At 33.6% G+C, this 20,951-nt stretch overlaps 2 protein-coding genes across 6 annotated transcripts in view; one reads left to right on the top strand and one right to left on the bottom strand.

Annotated features, from left to right (window-relative positions):
• The window catches only part of LOC111044338 (beta-1,3-galactosyltransferase 5-like), a 61,486-nt gene extending 55,161 nt beyond the window's left edge, over positions 1-6,325 (top strand). For all 3 annotated transcript variants that reach the window (XM_039430263.1, XM_039430262.1, XM_039430265.1), the window contains one exon: positions 1,404-6,325. In XM_039430263.1, coding sequence (XP_039286197.1) covers positions 1,404-1,579 — 176 coding nt within the window. In that variant the 3' untranslated portion in view covers positions 1,580-6,325. The remainder of the gene's footprint in view (positions 1-1,403) is intronic.
• Positions 6,326-8,486: 2,161 nt separating this feature from the next.
• Positions 8,487-20,951, bottom strand: part of LOC111044337 — a 55,259-nt gene continuing 42,794 nt past the window's right edge. For 2 of the 3 annotated variants that reach the window (XM_039430260.1, XM_039430261.1), the window contains 4 exons: positions 19,286-19,540; positions 18,051-18,377; positions 15,716-15,889; positions 8,487-14,181 (listed from right to left, as the gene is read on the bottom strand). In XM_039430260.1, coding sequence (XP_039286194.1) covers positions 13,717-14,181; positions 15,716-15,889; positions 18,051-18,377; positions 19,286-19,540 — 1,221 coding nt within the window. In that variant the 3' untranslated portion in view covers positions 8,487-13,716. The remainder of the gene's footprint in view (positions 14,182-15,715; positions 15,890-18,050; positions 18,378-19,285; positions 19,541-20,951) is intronic. The other variant, XR_005571556.1, reaches the window with a different exon arrangement.

Here is a 20,951-nt window from a genome sequence, read left to right as displayed (position 1 = left end):
TAACTTAATAATGAGATATTGCAATATTATGTAATTGCTTTCAAACTCACAATTTTTACTTTTACAAATCCACAGCCTCAAACGCCATTCAAACTACCTTATTCATTTTAGAGAGATTCACTTTGAATCGTCATCGTTTTTTGAATGTGAAGGATCTATGTTATTTTACAGAGGATGCTACGTATTCATTAGGTTATTTATGAAGTATTATGCTGACGGCTTAAAGAGAATCTAGACAATGAAGCGAACACAACGCTTCAACGGTTAAAACAAGAGTGCACGGAAAGAATGCAATTTTTGTCTCAGGTCCGACTCTTCCTAGGCCTACACGTGGAAAACTAGACTACGGCAGGGGGGAAGAAGAGCCGGAAACTGTTGATGGGACGAGTGGATGGAAACTATCTTTCCCAGGCTGGGATGCAAGCTAGGCAGTTCCCAACCCTGAGAGAGATCCTCACCTCGTCCATCGTTTGAGAAAATGCAAGCTTTCCGTAGCCTATGCTAGGCAGCCAGCAAATAAAATATTACGTTCAATTTTCACTAATTTCAATAATACTACTTTCAATTGCTTCCATTACAACTCTTTCAATAATTGCTTGTGGATAGATACACGTTGAAAGTAAACGCATGTTTGTTCTACCTGTAAATTTGAATAATTTCATTTTTAAACTATGACAGAACTTAATTGTACTAGGCTATAAATAAAAAATCGTTACGTACGTGAATATATTAAGGTAAAGTTATAAAGTCTCCTTCCCAAATTGTCAGGCCCATCACCGCTTATCACTATTAATTTTTTGAATAATCTTCATTTTTAGTAGAAAATTAAAGATTGATGGTATGGGTGGGGATGAAGCCCTGCCAGCCACTAGTAGTCTCGGTGCCTATGATCATTGTAATTTCTCGCTATTCACTACATCTTTATCAGCAATAAAAATGAACTGTATTCTGCACAAATGGAATAGTTTATGAGAAAAGGACATCTGAAGTGAAAAAATGATTCTACTAGGAAGGGGGAGGAAGGTTTTACTACAATTAATCAAAACTCTATAATGTACTCGTATTATATAGTCATCAATTTTCCAAAGAATTGAGCATCATTCAGAAACAAAACGACAAAATTAGCTTGTCGATATTTGCAAAGACTGACCAAAATAGAAATTTTGCTAATGTGCGGTATATTAAATAATTTATTTTACTAAGTTTTTATTTTAAATTTAACTAAATTTTAGTTGAATTATACAAACTATTACACAACCTACTTTCTGGGAATATTCCTATAAAAATTTGGGAAAGGGGCAGTTTTGTGCTGAGCCTGTTGTTCCTTTCCCAATCACTCATATTCTATGATTTGTATACTATTCAATGTAGAATGAATAAATAAATGTGCAATTGGTTTGCAGGTACGCTAGTGGCAGCAGCCAACCTGACGCACACCCCTCTAGGCGCCGAGCCCTACCTGTGGACAGACGACCGTGACGTCATGCGACGCCACCACAACTCGTTCCTATTCTACCTGATGGACCAGCAGCAATTCAAAGACCTGCACGACGTTCAGCACTCGCTGCCCTTCAGTTAGTGCACACAGGCCTACCACCACCACCACTACCACCTACAACTTGTCTAGTCCTAGCTAAAGCAGAAGGAGTGGGCACCACTACACCAGCGATCCGTTTCTTTTTTTTATTCCGTTTGCTAGTAAATTTTGACTTGTCGCAATGTCTCGCGATGGTAGAATCATTTGAAGAGAAATAATTCTGGGTTGCACTCGGGGTTGATAGATCTAATAATTCTAAATTTCCGTGACATAGTTGAATCATTTGAAGGAAAATAACTCTGGGTTGCACTCAAGTCAAGAGGTCTACTTATTCTAAATGTCCGCTATGGTAGAATGATTTTAAGGAAAGTAATTCTTGGTTGAACTCAAGGTTTAATAGATCTAGTGATTCTAAATACCTTGGGTTGAACCAAACAGGATCAGCTTACTGTCAAGTAGTCAGTTGATGCTGGCTGTTTCAAACCAGAATCAAACAAATATTGGCTTCCAAGTGCTTGATTGTAACAGGCTAATCCATGTAGATGAATTAGGGTATAAGTATTTGTTCTGATTAGGTACTTGAAATCCAATATTTGATGCTATATTGCCTAAAATTACAACCTAATTTAATTGAAAAGTCGTGTAAGAGTACAAGTTAAAGAGAGTTTGGATATTTATTACGTTTCTAAGTCTGTTGTGATTGAGTTATTTGCAACTATATTAAATAACGCGGTAACTAGGTGTTGAGAGCTTAGGATTCTATTCTAAAATGTAGAAAAAGAGTTTTGTCAAAAGTAAAAAACGGAGAGCTTTGTGTTGTCAAACTCTGATCGATGTGATAAATTGTGGTTTAAGGCCGGCTAAAATGTCCTATTGCTTCAAACAAGTTACAATTTTTTTGTCTAATACTGTATAATCAAAACCTACTTCAACAACTGTCTCATAAATCCAGAATTCTTTTCTTTATACGTTTCAAGATGAAACGGGACAAATGTAAACAAACCTATGTTTATACAAAATCACAAAATGGATATATGAGATCAACTTGGTTCTATTGTAGATTAATAACATGTGCATAATTGCATATTAAGAGATCGTCGCTCATAGTATTATTAATATGCCACTCTCAAATTATCACAAATTCTGAACGTTTATGATAAAACCCCATAATTCACTCAATAGTTATTTAGTAAGTAGACGCGTTAGAAGGTAGAACTTTCCGAGCTCCTTGAGTAGCTAAATTGAAATAAATTTTGTAGGGCACCTCCAAGGTCGAATTTGGAGAATCCTACTCAGAATCGAATCAAGCCTACTAAGTACTTAATAAACAAAAATCTAGTGTAGTGTTTGCGGAAGTATAGTCAAGTACTTGTAAACCTGTCGCCAGTCTGTTTCTATCTGCCAACTATTGATTATTCAGATTGGTTGATCCTAATTATCATTCATTATTTGTAGCTAAACTAAACGGCATAAACCCAATCTAGTTGTTGAAGTCTCGCTCAAGGCTCACTATATAGTGAAATATGTGAATATAACATTCAATTAGCTATAAGAAAGGTAACTAGCCCAAATTTTATTGGAAAACTGCGGAGATTATTCAAGTAACGGTCAGGGTCTAGATAAATTGTGCTTAGAGGTTGTAGAACAGTACAAAAATGGTGCCAAATAAATTGACAGAGCGATTTAAGAGACCTGACCTTGGCCTTGTTTTATGTCCGCCATTGAAAAAAATCAACAAAATTTAAGAACCTATGACTTAATAGAGCCTATAAATACTATTATATAATATAATAATATTATACTGGGACAGTTGTACAATTTATCATCAATATCCCACTTTTTCGAAAATAAAAATCCTCGAATATATTTTTGAAAATATGTAGAAAATTTTGTGCCTTTAGTTATAAATGTATAAGAGATATTTGGTTTAACGATTCTTCTAAAATAATTAATAAACACATTTTTTAGCATTAGTCTCTTTAATGACCAGGTTGTCATCTATGTACTTTTGTGTGATGTAAAAAGTTAGTATGGTATCTCAGCCATATGAAAAGTGCCATTTCTTTTAAGTAGATACAGAAAATTATAAAAATTAGATCCAATCTTGTTGATTTTTCCCTCATGTAGGTTGGAAAAAGAGATGAAACATAGTCCAGAATGTTGTTTAATCAAATTCTATAGGAATAACATTATTGTAATTTTGAGCCTAATAGTCCTCTAGCAGATAATAGTGTATTTGTTTGAGACATCATTCCTCAAAATGAATTTAGATTGAAAGTATTTTTAATTAGTAGACCTTGTACAGATAAACCTAAGTTTGTAAATACGTTACACTGAATATAAAACAGTAGTTTTAGATGCTGTGATACCAATCATAAGTTTTACATTGAATTGAAAAGTGTAATGTGTTTCAATAGCAGTTTATTATCTATTAGGGTATTTCTTCTTTGATTTATTGTCAATCAGTGGAAGTTATTTCCAAAATGAGAGGGACCATAGCAACAAAAAAGTAGACGATTTTTGGTGATAGATAAAAATGTTGTTTGTGATCAATTTAGTGCTGGTTAAATGATGAGTCATTGCAAATATTATATTGTGCATAAAGTTGGAAATATTATTTGTATAAAAGCAGTGTCGTATTGTATTATTTTTGAAAATACTCAATGTTTCAGTTATTCTCTGTATGCATTTCTTTTAATTCTTCATTTTTCTCAATGCCATGCAATTCAGTCATCATAGTTCTGTGCTTTACTGTAAATATCATCAAATATTGCTTAGTGTGAATTTTTGAACCACTGTAATGTTTTACTGAAACGTTTGGAGAATGAAAATGTTCAAAACTCTAAGAACTAATGGAACAAGGAATATTAATATTATATTAGACTCCAGCTTTTATTTCGATATGTTTTCAAAGAGTATTGTTCTACAAAATTTAAAGAACGTTTTCGATTAATTGTGTTTCAATCACTTGGTATTTGTTATAGCAATATTGTAACTCGTTATAAATTACTATTAAAGTCTGAATTTTGTAAAATAATGTGGATTGCTCAGTGATATTTTCAAAATTAGAACGAAATTAATATTGATTTTGAGTTGATATGCACAATAGTAAAAAAGGTTCACTTTCTGACATTCTGCAAATGATTTGAACCACAAATCTTTTCTATGACTAGTTCATATTACCTGCCTTTATTTTATATACATTACCTGGAAAATAACTGACGATTAATCCTCATTTCAAAATCGATTGAAAAAAATCAGTATTTCAAACTTAGTTCATAAATAACTTTTTTCAAGTGAATATTGGACACAAAACTAATACCTAATAATTGTAGCCTATTGTAAACTGTAGACTATAATTTACACTTGATGTTGTGCAGTTTTATATTCCTTCTTCATTAATTTATAATATTTATTGTGTTTAGAGTGATCAACCAAAGAAGAATGTGCTGTATAATTTTTAATTCGGATTAATTTATTTTTGTACGTTTTTCCTATTCTATTTTTGTGTGCTTCTGTTTGAAAGATTGTAAATTTCAGCGTATATTATTTGTGAAGGGACAAGTTGAGCAATTTATTACAAATATGAGATTTATTTATGCGTATTTTGATTGGTTTTTTAAACAATAGCATATTGATGGGAGAAGGAAGAGCACTTGTACCTAATACTGTACTATAGATCGAGAAATTTGGTAGTAGTGTATTCAATTCTCATTACCTGAATAAAAGCTAACACAATAGCTAAGTCAGTAGAAATTAATATAGTAAGCCGTTTACAAGATATTTTTGAAAATAATCTAAATTTTAAATCAAAATATAGAAGTCATTTAAAAAATCAGCTTTAAAATCTACTTCTTTATTAATCTACATTCCATAATGTTATTGATCAAATATAAACAAAATAGAGGAATTGAAATATATGTAGTTGATTTGTTAGTGACTTCTAGCTTAGCCTACTGCTGGAATGTGCTTACAGGCGTATTGCTCAAACTTTGGACCAGAGTGAATGAGCGAGTATGGTAGAATAATTGATTTCAGATTTTGCTTATCCTATCACTTTCCTATTTGTGTTTCACCATTCAATTGATATTTTTCCAGAATATACTGTATTTAATAAATCAAGGCTAAGAACAACATGTCACTTTGTTAAAGCAATTTGAAACGAAAACGATCCTGGAGATTTCTAAAATTTAGTTTCTTGGAATAATAAATTAATGTACTACTGCTGTGTTACACACTGAGTGGATGGGACTATTCTATATGCTGTGTATACACAAAACATTTCAATTCTGAGATTTTCGCGAAATTGCTAGAGCTAATACCTACATTCTTGACCTATTCTTCAACGCCTACTTATATTATAATATATAAAGAAAAAATCAAAACCTTAGACACAATTCTTTCTTCGAAAATTTGCATTAAATACTATCCTGAATAGCAAAGAATAGTAGTTCTAAACGACAAACCTAGCAAAAATCAAGTTTTAATGTTACATTAAAAATTGTAGTGCAAGCCAAATTATAATTGAATAGTTTTACTATAACTTTCTTAATATGAAACTTGCTATTGTACCGTATATCTGGGCGTGTACGGTGCATGAAAAACTGTGTAAAAGGCTGATTTATAGAATCTTATTCTAAGTGATTATTATTTAGTAACAGAATAGTGTATATGATATATTTAGGCATTTAAAATATTATAATTCACTATACACTACAATTACATTGATTTAAAGTTGAGTGTGATTATATAATTTCTTGAAGATTAATAAGAGTCAATTTTTTGTAATTCCACTGTTTTATTTCATTTCCTCCTTATCATCTCTCCTATCGCCTGACTTCTCTAGCGCTCATTAATCTGGATAAAATAAGCTCTTGTAAAGTGGTTGAAGGCACCAAAATTGATATATAGGCCTATGGATTTGATGATGGACAAATTTGATATGTAGGGCCAAGTATTATCTTTGGTCCAGTATTAATTAAATCCGAAATATTTTTACTTTCCTTGCCCTATTACCATAGGTAAGGAAAGTATTGCTTTCCGAAAAAATTAAGGTACCACAATTCTGAACGTTTCAAGGTCCCCTGATTCCAAAAAAGTGGTTTTTGGGTATTGGTCTGTATGTATGTGTGTGTGTATGAATGTCTGTGTACACGATATCTCATCTCCCAATTGAAATTTGGAACAAAATCCTTACACGAACAATTTCGATCAAATGCAATTCAAGATGGCGGCTGAAATGGCGTAAATGTTGTCAAAACAGGATTTTTCGTTTTTCTCGAAAACGGCTCCAACTATTTTGATCAAATTTATACCTAAAATAGTCATTGATAAGCTCTATCAACTGCCACAAGTCCCATATCTGTAAACATTTCAGGAGCTCCGCCCCATGTATGGAACATTTTATTTTAGATTCCCAATTATCAGGCTTCAGATACAATTCAAACAAAAAAAATCAAGTGGAAAAGATTGAGCATGAAAATCTCTACAATTAATGCTTAGTAACATTTTCACCTAAAATTGAAAATAAGCTCGAAATTCGAGAAAATGTGTTTATTCAATTGCAAACTGTTGATAGGTACTATTTAAATTATTCGCTATGAAGAGATAGCAGACCTCGTGTGTCTCTAGCGTTATTGTCCTGTCACCAGCTGGCTCAGATCTTTGAATAGACTTGTGATGCGGGTGAACACTAGCGTCAGGTGATCAATTTTCATAACGGCAAGGAAAGTAGTATGAGTGCGCCACACCAGATTTCAAGTTTCTGGTTGAGAACACCTTGAACATTTTATCCTATAGTAGCTAAAATGTAATAATTGAAATAATGTCTATAGTGAGGTCCACGTTATAATGGCAGTGTAGGAAGATACAGTAGAACGTCGATAATTCGGACGTCAAAAATCCGGATTCTCTTCTGCCCTCGGCGCTAAGCTCCTTACTTTAGAGCGGGCGACGGGAGAAAAACGTGTTTTTAATGTACAATATACATTATACTCTACCTACCAATTGAATACTGTATACGCAATTTTAACAGCTTTGTTTCTTGAATAAAAAATGACCGTTTTTTTAACGTAATTTCGATAATCCGGATGGGGTCCGGTCCCAATTAATCCGGATTATTGACGTTCTACTGTAGGAGAAAAGGGTTGTCAGATCTCAGCCTTGCCACCCAAACAGCTGATACTGGTATATCTGATGAATTCAACTGTTCATTATTGTTGAAAATAGTTGATCATATTTTATTTGTCAAGAAAATATATTTTTTAAAGATGTAATAATATATTTTCATGATTGAGATTAAATATTTTGTCAATTAGTTGAATTTCTACATTGCTGATAAACAATGTGGCAACAGAGCAAAGCGTGAAAGAGATAACGCCATCTGCTTTGTTGAATGATAGACAAGGATAGCAACACCATTGCAAATCATACACTGCCATTATAACTTGAACCTCACTATAGACACTTATTAGGCAAAGAAAATGAGTTTATAATAAAAAGTAAGCATACTGGAGTATAGTTTTATATTCTTGTCAAAAAATTATTGATGTTCTAATATTCAACATGCTTGTTTTTGCAAAAATTATAACTCTGTTTTTGAAAAATCGCTCACTTTGTGATTAATGATAAGTTGTAAAAAGAACAACAATTAGGGCCGAAACACACGAGGCCTTTTTTCAGCAGAGTCTGCACGACAGGACAAGAAGCTCTCCTATTGGCTGATTCTCGATATGCTAACCCAATCAGCCAATCTGAGAGCTTTCTATCCTGTCGTGCCGACTCGTGTGTTACGGCCCTAATTGTATGGCAATGTACCGACAGTATTACTGCTCACTTGTGTCCTAGTATAATATGAACCTTGTATAAATACGCTCCTTAATACCTATAATACGAGATATTTAAAAAATTAGTTGATGATCTCTCAAATGAAAATTGAATCATACATTTATAATTTGAATTGCAACTTTATTCACGTTAAACAATTTTCCATCCATTAAACATACACAGTCATCTGGCTATCAGTTATACACAATATTATTGAAAACAATTTGAAATGCTTCGAACAATAAAAAAAATACAAACTTATATTGTAAAAATATACTTGCATTTTTACAGATTAAGATACAAAATAAACAAATTGATTTTCATTTAAATAGTAAATATAGTATTTTTATCGAGTGCATAAACGTCATCTTTAACTATAGCAAAATAATTTTAAAATGATATCTAGTTGAGACTTTCCGTAAATATAGAACAATGAAATAAAAATAAAGAATTTACAATAAAATATCACATATTTACAGTCCAACAACAAATGATTTCGAATCTTTCTCAAACGTAGTACAAAATCATAAGCAGTGACTAATTCTTACGATATGTGTACTTTATTATATACATATATTCAAGCACACACATTCAAACGATAACACTCATAAGAATCAAAACTGAGTTTCTTGTTGACCATTATGAAGCTTGTAAAACATATATTATATTACATCAAAAATGATACTCAAATGCTATTTATAATATTCTGATGCCTTAAAGCTTTATTGCACAAATTTGTTCTTTACACAAGCGTTTTCATATATACAATATAAATCTAATATTTTATAATAGTAATCGTGTCATGTTTTAAGAGTATATGATTACTCAAATGGTCACCTTTATACTGGCACATGGTTATTTAATATTGAGTACAGAAACTAAAAATATATTATAAAGCGGTCAATTATTTTTAAATATTACTGTACGTGATCATGATTCTGATAATTTATGATTTAATTTTAAATCTAATTTAATTTTTTTCATTTTTTTAAAATCTAAAATAATTGAAATTAAATTTTCAAAAGATTACTCAAATGTAAATGGGGAATACAAAGCGAAAATTCCAAGGATATATGGAACTCGAAGGATATCCATCAAGCGAAAGAGAAACACAAACTTATGACCAAAAAATAACTGATTTCATCATGAATTGAATAAGGTTTACTGTGATAAGTGAAAAGGCAATGACTACCCAATATTATGATCGAGATTTAATTTGTGAATCTAGTCAAAGATTGAGAGATCCACTCTACGCATCCACACAATTATAGTAATTGACATAAATACAGCAAAACTGAAGACAAAACATCTACACATCTACATCTACAAAGTCTATTTCTAGATGAAATGTATCATAATCTTGTGTACTAAACAACATTTAGGAGTTATCAAAAATTTTAATTAGAAAACTATAGTCTGGAAGACTATACAGAGGAACGTGAGCAACTTGAATTAAAATTCTCAAGAATTTGGTCCAATCCAATAGTAAGTTGCCTTGAAAAATTTCTTTGAAAATTAAACAATTTTTTTAACTGAATTTAAATATCTAATATAATTTCACAATGTGAAGTGAAACGGAAACCGCCATTATAAATCAACAATGGTTTTTACCAATTGAAGCAGATTCTCATTTCAATTGACTCTTATTTAAACAGATTCTCAAGTTTCTTATGCTATTGTTTCTCTATGATTTTATACAATAAACTTGAATAAGTATTTTAACTGTTACTAGCTTGAAACATAGAAGATTATATTAATGATATTTATATAAGAGTTGTTCGAACAAATTTAATTAAAAATAGTCATGGTTTATTCAGATTTTGAAATGTCAGGCAAGTTAAATGAATAGTTATTTGATGAACGTTTAGACCAGTCCAAATGCATTTTATAGTACACAAAACAATGAATGTATCTTGTTAATGTTGGACCATTATAAATATTACAGTATGTTGTGATGTATTATAGGGACTATGCAAAAACATCGATTTTGAAAATGAGTAAATGATATTAAAGTATAATTTAATATGAAATTATTGAGTATACAAATTATAATTAATTAGTACCACCACCAATTTTATTGGTGAGTTGCTCACTGCCATTCTGTAAATAGTCTTCAAAGAAACAATATAAAACACTTTAATAAGAATATTACGCTATAGATTGTAGAAAATTAATAGAACATACACATAATCAGTCATGGTAAGGTACTTAATCCTTCTAATCACTAATAAATAATGTAAGTTCCTTACATAACTATGTAATAAAAAATCATAAATGCAAATAGTAGGTTCTCATTTCAATAAATATATGACTAATAGGACGGGGATTTAGATAACTTAGCTGTATTTTTAATTTTTTTTGTAGTGAACGATTTGATATTGAAGATAGTCAGTCAACCTACTGAGTATAATTTGATTAATTTTTATCGTATTTCTATCTAAAATACATTATCTTTCAGTAATAATTTAGGAAGAGTAGAATTTTAAAAATGTTAATTAGAATATTCCTTTGAATGAATTAATAACATATTTGAAGATTGATTTGAAACGGTTTAAACGTTTTAATCTAATGTATTTTATTTTCTACAAAACATTTTTGAGGAAAAGTTTTCAACTTGTACAGTAATTAATTCAACTATATGAAAGTCAAATTAGAGAATATTACTCCTCAGACAACAACCAAAGTCGAGGTTGTCAGTTATAAGTTATGAACTTATTAATACATGAAAAACACTTACCAAATGCCAAGGTGATAATAAACTTATACTATAAAAAACTCTTTACAGAGAAATAACAACAAATTCAAATGCTTCTAATTTTTGAAATTGACAATCAAATCAGCATTAGAGTCCGTGAATACAACCATTCATTAATAATTACCGTATTGCAAAAGAATAATGCTAATATTTTGCGAATAAATTTATTGGCTTCTTCGGTGGGGTACAGATAATATACTCATTAGTTTTCTATGTATATGATTTGGTTAAAGAAGCACCACGTTTTAGACATACATGACTGACCAACATACATAAAATACCATGGAGCCAAATCCTAAGGTAGCTAAAGTATATTTTGAAACCTACCAGGCTTAATATTTAATTCTAAAGTTCAATATTTTTAATTTTTATTCTACGAATTAAATAAAAATAGAGTGACGCCAATTCCTCAAAGTCATCACTTACGTGTTCTTTGTATCGAGAAATTGTGATAACGAGAGAGATTTGAGTAATTTAAGTAATTTCATGACAGAACTACGCTAAGTTTGCTGAACAAACTACTCGATAAATCGTGATAAGTATTTTCTTGAAAAAATATAAAAAGCAAACTACTCATATCAAGATATTTTCCAGTACATAAAATTTTCAATAAACATAACTTTTATTACCTTTTCATCTGTGAATTTTACCACAATAGAAAAAGTACGTAAATAATAATGCTAATCGTTGATAAGTGTCGAAACAAGTATTTCAAATATCTATCAAAATCTAACTTGTTTGAAATTATTTTTTTGAAAATTGACTTTATTTTCCATAGCTACTGTGGCTGATGAAATAATTTCAAATATAAAGATAATTTTAATTAATTCTCTACTATGACTACTCTAACGATTGATTAATGAATAACAATGAATTCTATTGAAAAATGTTCAATAAATGGGCAGTGGAATTTTGAACATGAAAATATTTGTGACTAAGGAAAATTATGAAGGTTCATCCACGCTATTGAAAAATTGGAATATTTCCAAAGATTTTAGCCACACCACACATTTTAATCCTCCTAGTATAATATTACAGTATAATACTCCTATAGGAATACCAGTATTTTTCAATATTTTAAACTATCCACCTCTTACAACAACATTCAAATACATGATTCAAATACCTATTTCGACATCGACAGGTTTCTAACAAAATAAATAATATATATTTATAATATAAACAGGTAATCGACATTAATCTAAATATAGCTATGTACACTTTGGAGCATGATTTGAATAATCCAATTGAATGATAATTAATTTTCAATCTAGATTTTTTAAATACATTATACCTTTAAACAATAAAGCCTTCTAATGGCACAATGACTAGTAATAATAAATATTTCAAGAGATATTTGAAAGGTAGTTCACTAGAACTTGTATTAAAAGTACTTCATCTGTCAGCCAAATCAATTTTGAGTAAAATTTGAAGTGGTTTGCAATATCTCGAGAGAGCAAAATTGGAAAAAGCATATATACACAACTTATCTTAACTATCGCAAGATTTCATACCAGTAATTTTCAAGAGATATTACACAAAAATGTAAAACAGTAGATCGGAATTTAATGCTATTGTATCTTTTCGAGTTCAAATGATGGAAAAAGTTTGTAATTGTACGCAGTGTCATGTTCTTATATTTGAACTAATTTTTAATACACTTACACAGTGATTTCACCACTTAAATTTTGTTACGAACAGAATAATATTAAAAATGTATTTTTTTCAAAGTACAGAAAATATTATAAGGAAAATACTCACAAATACCGCCAAAAATATCGAGCATTAGAACGTGTTTGTGTATTCTCTCTAACAACTATATGATTGGAATTTTCCAATGACCTGAATAGATGCTCTCAGGACTCAAAATTGATGAATTAAATGTTCTTTGAACTTAAAATTAGGGGTTCCAGAATAAGTTCTTTTCAAACGAAACTCTGAAGAGTATGAGTCAGTTATTCATACTTCAGGGCTCGAGAAAGTTTAATGAGCCGCTCATTGCTCATACTGAGTGTAACATTCTTGCAGTGATGTATTTTAATCAGAAAGGGCGAAAGTTTCTCTGTCTCCTAACGTTAATTCCCTTTACAAAAATAATCGTCTTGACTCGACAAATAGACCTGCTTAACACGAGGTTTAGTCTGATCTATGCATCTATCACATTCTCTCTTAGTCTCCGAACGTTGACCCCTTTCAAATAAATGGACTGCTTAACACAAGTTCTAGTGTGACCTATCCGTCTCTTTCTCACCCTAACGTTGACCTCTTCAGATGAATGGACTGCTCAACACAACTTCTAGTCTGACCTATCTTTCTCTCTCTCTCACCCTAACGTTGACCCCTTCAGATGAATGTAGTGCTCAACACAAGTTCTAGTCTGACCTATCTCTCTCTCACCCTAACGTTGACCCCTTCAGATGAATGGACTGCTCAACACAATTTCTAGTCTGACCACTCTCTCTCACTCTAAAGTTGACCCCTTCAGATGAATGGACTGCTCAACACAAGTTCTAGTCTGATCTATCTCTCTCTCTTCGTCTTCCAACGATGACCCCTTCAGATGAATGTAGTGCTAGTGTGGCCTACCTCTCTCTGCGCCCTAACGTTCGCCAGTAGCGGTTGGCGCCTGGGCAGTCTGCTTGGCGAGCACAGTGGGCTCATCCTTGAGGAAAGTGCCCGACCTTGAGCCGACCCCCGGCTGCTGCATCTGCTTCACCCGGTTCAACAACGGCGACGCCTGACAGTTGTTGTTCACCGCCTTACGCTGTTGTTGACTGTTGTTGTTGCTGTTGTTCAGTTTCGTCTTATTGGCGGCGGCGGCCATTTTGTTGTTGGGGGTGGGACTGAGCGGTGCCTTGGAGGCGGATGACACGCGGTAGGTGGTGTTGCGTTTGACCGCATTGGTGGTGGTGGTGGTGGTTTTGGTGACCGATGTGGTGGTGGCACGTGGCGAGGCGGCGCTTGATGCGGACGTGGCCGCCATTTTGGGTGACGCGCGTGTGAGCACGCGTGGCGAAGTCTGACTGGTGGGCGTGCGTTTGGCTAGTGGCACAGGTGACGACCCCTGCAACATTAAATCTTCCAGTTATCTAGGTTTGATCTAGTCAGATGATTTTTGATCTGATGTTGTAAAAGAACAAACTGTCGTTCGAGCATAGTTTTCGTTTTGGTAGTGTTAAGACGTTGGCAAATGAAATTCCAATGAGTTTCTGTTCAGTTGGAAATAAAAATTATACAATTATTATTTCTTCTTCTTATTCTAAATAAAAGGAGAAGAAGAATTTGCTTTATTCTTCTTCTTATAAATGTGGTATTTATTATTATGGGAAAGTTCCAACATTGGCATAATAAAAATGTATTCTAAATAGGCCAAGAAAATTTTGATAGGAAGCTACTACTTCTGGCCAACAAGTGATGCTCGCTTATGCCAGTGGTTTTTAAATTTCTTGTATAAGAGTAATTGTTCACAAGTGTGCCATTTTTACTTTGAATACTATTACTCGTATAATTCAACATTATGAATTAACATATGTTATATTAAATAATTTAAATTGGAATAAAATTTATAAGTCAAAAATATAAAATTATTTGCTGAAAATGAGGATATGAGAAGAATAAGTGAAACTGATTTGTATGACATACTTATAATATTTATAGTTTACAGTACTATGTAATGGTGTTAAGCATCAATTGGATTGATCTTTTGCAAAGCACAGTTCGAATAATATTTGACTTTTCATGAAAAACACAGTTTTACAAATTAATATTGGAATGAATTTAATATGTAATCAAAATAATTGATTGGCATGGTAGCCTCTACATAATTTTGATTTTTGAAGGGTGATACCAAATAATTTGTATTCATTATACTACAGGGTTACTACAAAAGATTCATCGGATTTTAAAAAATCATAATTACCAAAGTACTCATTCAAAATCGCTATACCAATGGGAAGAGAAAATTCCAAATGTTTTTTAATAAATAGATTCATCTTTTTAATAAAAGATTCATCGGATTTTAAAAAATCATAATTACCAAAGTACTCATTCAAAATCGCTATACCAATGGGAAGAGAAAATTCCAAATGTTTTTTTAATAAATACCTTGGGCTAGGCAGCCAGGCCACACAGTCAGCCGGGCACTCCATCACCGGGCACTGTTTTTAGACTAGGGCAGGAAATTTTTGCTACCATTATGGTCGTCGAGCTCGGCATCCAACCAGCAGCCAAAATGTGGCTGCCAGGATGGCTGCCCTAATCTGATAACTGTGCCCGATTTTTGAGTGAGCGACTGCCTGCTCGGCTGACTGTGTGATCTGGTTATCCGGCTGGCTGCGCGTCCTGGCTGACTAGCCTGAGCTATTTATTGTAAAGAAACTTTTGATTTTTTTCTTCCCATTCATATAAAGATTATTGATTTCGAATGAGTACTTTAGTAATTATGATTTTAAAAATCAGATGAATCTTTTGTAGTAGCCCTGCATTTTGTTGATAGTTGATAGGAGTTAGCAACTAGTTACCTTGTTGTTACGAATGAGTTTGCAATCTTTAGCTGAGGCTTGGTTTATTGTTAGGTGATAGTTGATGCGACTAGTTACCTTGTTGTTGTGAATGAGCTTAGGCTGGTGTTTGGTGGTAGCGAGGAGCGACTCGGCCGACTTGGTCTTTCCGGCGACTGCTGCAGCTGCAGCCGCTGCCTTCTTAGTGGTGCGCATGCGCACATTCCCATTCACCTCCACCGGCTCGCTCTTCACCTGCTTCGATGCTGCCACCTCAACATACACAAAACTAATCTAAGCAAAAAGTAAAATAAATTAATAATAAACGTATGCGTATGTATATCAGTATCAATCAATCAATCTCTCAATTCAAGACATACAATGCATATTGTACATTGAATGTGTCAACATTTACATTACAACAACTACAATTAAACAAAAATCACAATTATTGATATTGATACCATGGAAAACTTCCAAGTCTTTTTGAACCTCACATTTCTCAGTATTTCTTATTTTTGATGAGAAAAGTAGACTTGAACGTTTCTTCCTCTTCTCTGTTTTTGATTCGGACTTCCAGGGGCCTATTGCATGAGAAAATAATACAGACTAATAATATTACTAATAGTGAGGTCCATGTTATAATGGCAGTGTTTGTTTAGCAAAGTATTGCTATCCTTTTCTTTCATTCAACAAAGCGAATAGCGCTATCTCTTTCTCGCTTTGCTCTGTTGCCAGATCGTCTTTCAACAATGTAGAATTAATAATTTAACAATATACCGGGTGATTACAAATGAAATAGACAACTTCAATAGCCTGTACAAAATTAAACTGGTGTATTTCAACATAGTAAGTGATATAGGTTTGTAGGGAATTTCTTAAAGTTTATGTTGGTAGAACTGTTGCTGGCTATTGTTGGCTGCTCCGTGTTACAACAGCCAGTTTAGTTTAGCAATATGGCCGCTACTCAAGTGGAGAAAGCTTATTGTGTTCTTGAATTAGCCAAAACAAACTCTGTTACTGTTGTGCAGCGTCATTTCAGAACAAAATACGGTAAACCACCACCAACAAGGCAGTCAATTTATGACTGGTATGAACGTTTTGAAAGCAGTGGATGTGTGTGTGTAAGAAGAAGAGTACTGGAAGACCTTCCGTTACAGAAGAAAAAATTGATAGTGTTCGTGATGTTTTTGTACGAAGTCCAGGAAAATCGACTAGATCGACTAGATGGTTAATGCCTCAACTCCATGAAGATAGTTGTAACTTCATTTTTGTAGAAGATGGAGCTCCGCCTCACTGGAACTCAGATGTCAGAGGGTATCTGGATGAACATCTTCCTAGATGATGGATCGGCCGTGCAAGTGAGGAAAACGTTGTGTTTCAGCCGTGGCCACCTCGTAGTCCGGACCTAACGCCCTGCGACTTTTTCTTGTGGGGCTATGTAAAAGACAGAGTTTTCGTACCACCGCTTCCTGTTGATATCGATGATCTTAAACAACGAATCACAAATGCTCTTGCTACAGTTAACCGTGAGATGCTTAGTCGTGTGTGGTCAGAATTTGACTACCGTGTTGATATCTGTCGTGTTGCAAATGGTGCACACATTGAACATCTGTAAATTTTCAATAAAAACTTCAAGAATTCTTCTATGTAATCATGTAAGTAATGATCTAAACTTTTAAATAATAAATTCTCTACAAGCTATTCAACTGTCTATTTCATTTGTAATCTAATTATGAAATTCCATTATGAAATTATTGAAAAATATAATTTATTGCTTAATGAAATATAATTGATTATTTTAAACGATAATGAACCGTTAATATTCACTAGAAATTTACAAAATAACACTTATCAACTAATATACATTGGATATTACATCAATAAACCTAGAGATCCCGGGTTCGAACCCCTCTCATTACCAAAAGTTTTTTAACCAGATCACTCCCGTGTTATCGGATGGGCACGTTAAACTGTCGGTCCCGGCTGAAGTATGACAGTCGTAAGGCCCATTGACGGCTTAAATTATATATTCAGGCGGTGGAACATTCCCGAAAGGAACTCCCCACCAACAAAAGCCATACGAATTTATTTTTTTTTATTTTTATCAATAAACCTGCATCAGCTACCGTCTATAGAAGGCATTGACAAGACTGAGGATTGGCAACGTTGTTCTCCTATCTTTCTCCACTCCCATTATAACGTGGACCTCAATATAGTTAGCTGGTTATTAAAATATTAGCTTTTATTTTCTCATGCAACAGGGCCCAGAAAGCATAATTCATCCCGAACAATCTCCTCAAAACTGTAATAAGGCCCCAAGTTTCTGTCATTTTTTTTCAAAAAAAAAATTGAATTTAAATAGATATTTGACCCATATTTTGTGAACATATATTTAGTTTTCAATGAAAACCAATAATTAATTGGTTAGTACCTCGACTAGCGAGTCAGTGGACATGGAGAGCGTTTCGGAGCTGGGCTTCCGCTGGTGTTGTGTGCCGGTGAAGAGTGTTCGCGTGCCGAGCGACCGCGTTCGCATGGCCGGCGAACTGGTTCGCGACGAGTCCGAACTGGATATGGTGATGCCGCCCGCCTTGGTGGCTCCCCCTTTGGTGGCCACTCCCCCCACCCCCTTGCGCTGCGCGGGCACACTCCAGCACTTGGGCGGTGGCCCTGTCCCTGACCCTGGACCTGTCTTGTTGTTTGTCGTCACTGTCGTGCTCTTCAGGGGCGCTCTCTGCTCCAAGTACCTTGATTTCACCTGCAGCGAAAATATACAGATAATCATTAGAAAGTTTTATACATTTGCGGGCATTATTTTCTTTCAATACTACAAAATGATTCTTCTCAAATAAATTTCATTTTCCTACAGTTACCTGCACTGATTACAGACCGCAAAGAATCACTTTTCGGCTCTAATCTTTATCTTGCAGCCATCCCAATCAGCTGTTGACATTGTTGGCGTGTATTTTGAATGCAAATTTGTTCTATCTCTATTTTTTCTGATTTTCAAATAAATAAAAATTATACAATAAATAAAACTCATTAAATTATACAGAGAAACAATGCCTGATATTATTCATTAATTTTGATTATTGGTATTCCAGATAAATCATTGGATTAATTGACCCAGGAATAGACAAGTGGTTTTTGCGAAAATTATTATTCTATTGATCAGGATATTATATGTGTATTATAGGTGTATGCTACAACCTTATTACTTTTGTTTCCTATAATGATTATAGTTGATATTAAAAAAAAACGATTATATCCTAATGTTCTAGTTAAATTTTGTATTTTATGCTTTAGTAATATTGTAGTCTACTTACAATATAATGTTATCTTTTGGCTAAGATTCTCGAAATTACTCAACTCAAATTATGAGGTTCTATGTACTAATTTTTCATCACAAAATGTCAGTAGAAAAAAGATTAATTAAAATTACTTACTACAAAATTTCATCGTATTTTATGTCAAATTATTTTTATGAGATCCCAGGACTGTTTTTGGGAGATGTATATTGAATGGTGTAAAGTTCCAAAAGTTTCAGTCTGAGGAAATTCATATTTCTGTGTAATACACCTTACTATGAAAATTCAAACTGATTGCCAATGACATATAAAGATTGTTCTACTTTGAGTTTTAAAACTTGTAAGAGTTTTATGTTACCTCAGCCAAGCGATGCGGCCAGGACTTGGTCTTCGCCGGGGCGTTTTCGTCAGCATGCCTGGCTGACGCACGCTGATTGTTGGCGGGTGGCACTGACGCTCGGTTGCTGAGTGTCTTGGTGGCGGCTGTCGCATCAGCCGATGCCACTGGCTTACGTGAGCCCACGTTCTGCTGACTCATCACCACTTTCACCTGGTGCAGGTCGCTCGAGCGCAGACCACTACTGCCGCAACTGCTACTTCTGTCCTCCGAACGCTGCAAATCAATTGAAAAACAATTATGTTAGCCCAAAGCATCACAATTCAACTTAAATTACAGCCATTATTTCAATTTATCCATCAAAATGCATTTATATTGAATAACATGAAGTATCCACAGGATAGTCAACAAACTTGCTATGAAGTAACTATTTTTTCGTTATTTACTGTTTATAGACTGTCTACGTTTCACCTATTTTAACTTGATTCTCTCCTCCTCTTCCTATATTCCTTTTCTTTTCAGGAGCTTCCATATCTCCCGCTTTGACCGCTCTCTTAGCACTCTCTCTTTCCTTATACTTTCCTTTTACCCTTGTAATGAAAATACTGGGCTAGACATCACATGCTAAATAAGTTGACTGAGTCAATCTAAGAATATACCTCATTATTTCCAAGTCGCATCATATAAAGAAAATTATTATGGATGACATTATATTGGGCCAAACCAACAAAGGAAACCAAAAGATTTTTTATAAAGGGTATTCTTTAAGAAAATGTAATGTCAAGTCTTCTGGGGAAATTGTATGGCGCTGCTTGAAGAAGACATGTAAAGTGACACTAGTTACGGACGAGCTGATCAAGGATATCATTGAGATTAAAAATAATCATTCTCATTCCCCTTCATGCGATCCCCTTACGAGCATGGAAGCGATTTCAAACTGTAATGGGATTTGTTCAACACCAACAAATTACACTTTTATTTCTGATTTAGACCGATATTGCAACAATGACGACAGTCTCATTATTCAGTCTCAAACTACATCTCAGGAATTAATGACTGAAAATGAAAAGCTGAGAAAGGAGATAGATACGTTGCGGGATCAATGGGATGATGCAGCTATGAATACATCTATAGCTAATGATTTACGTGAATTAGACAAAACTTTAACTGTTTGCATTGCGAGTACTCAGACTGAACATTCAATGACGTATTTAAATGAGTGTGAAGTTCGGTCTGGAACAGAAAAAGCGACTGGTAGGTGCGTCGTTGATGCTGAGACCCAGACTGGGCTTGATGTTGGAGAGAATCAAAAAGGTGAATTTATACAAATACAGTAGCCTCTCTCTTAACCGGACACCTTTTAACCGGACATCGGTTTAACCGGACTACACTCCACGGAAGTGACATCTCTTTAACCGGAAAATAATTATCAGCACATCGGTTCAACCGGACTGGATTGGCAGGAAATGGAAACTGCTGTTACAACTTTTCTCGTGGGAAAGATTGAGCTGAGATTCTTGTGTTTTGTGTTCACAGATATCATAATAAAGCGTCTAGTTTTATTATTTTTACGTAAAAGTCATTATTGGCTTATAAACTACAAAATATGCGTACCAATTTAACGACTTTTAGGGAACGTCGGTTTAACCGGAAAAAACGTTATCCGGACTGGCCTCAGTCCCGATGA

Source organism: Nilaparvata lugens, chromosome 6 (genome assembly GCF_014356525.2).
Source record: "Nilaparvata lugens isolate BPH chromosome 6, ASM1435652v1, whole genome shotgun sequence".
Lineage (NCBI taxonomy): Eukaryota > Metazoa > Arthropoda > Insecta > Hemiptera > Delphacidae > Nilaparvata > Nilaparvata lugens.
Note: the sequence above shows the minus strand (reverse complement) of the source record. Positions and strands in the feature narration are given on the sequence as shown.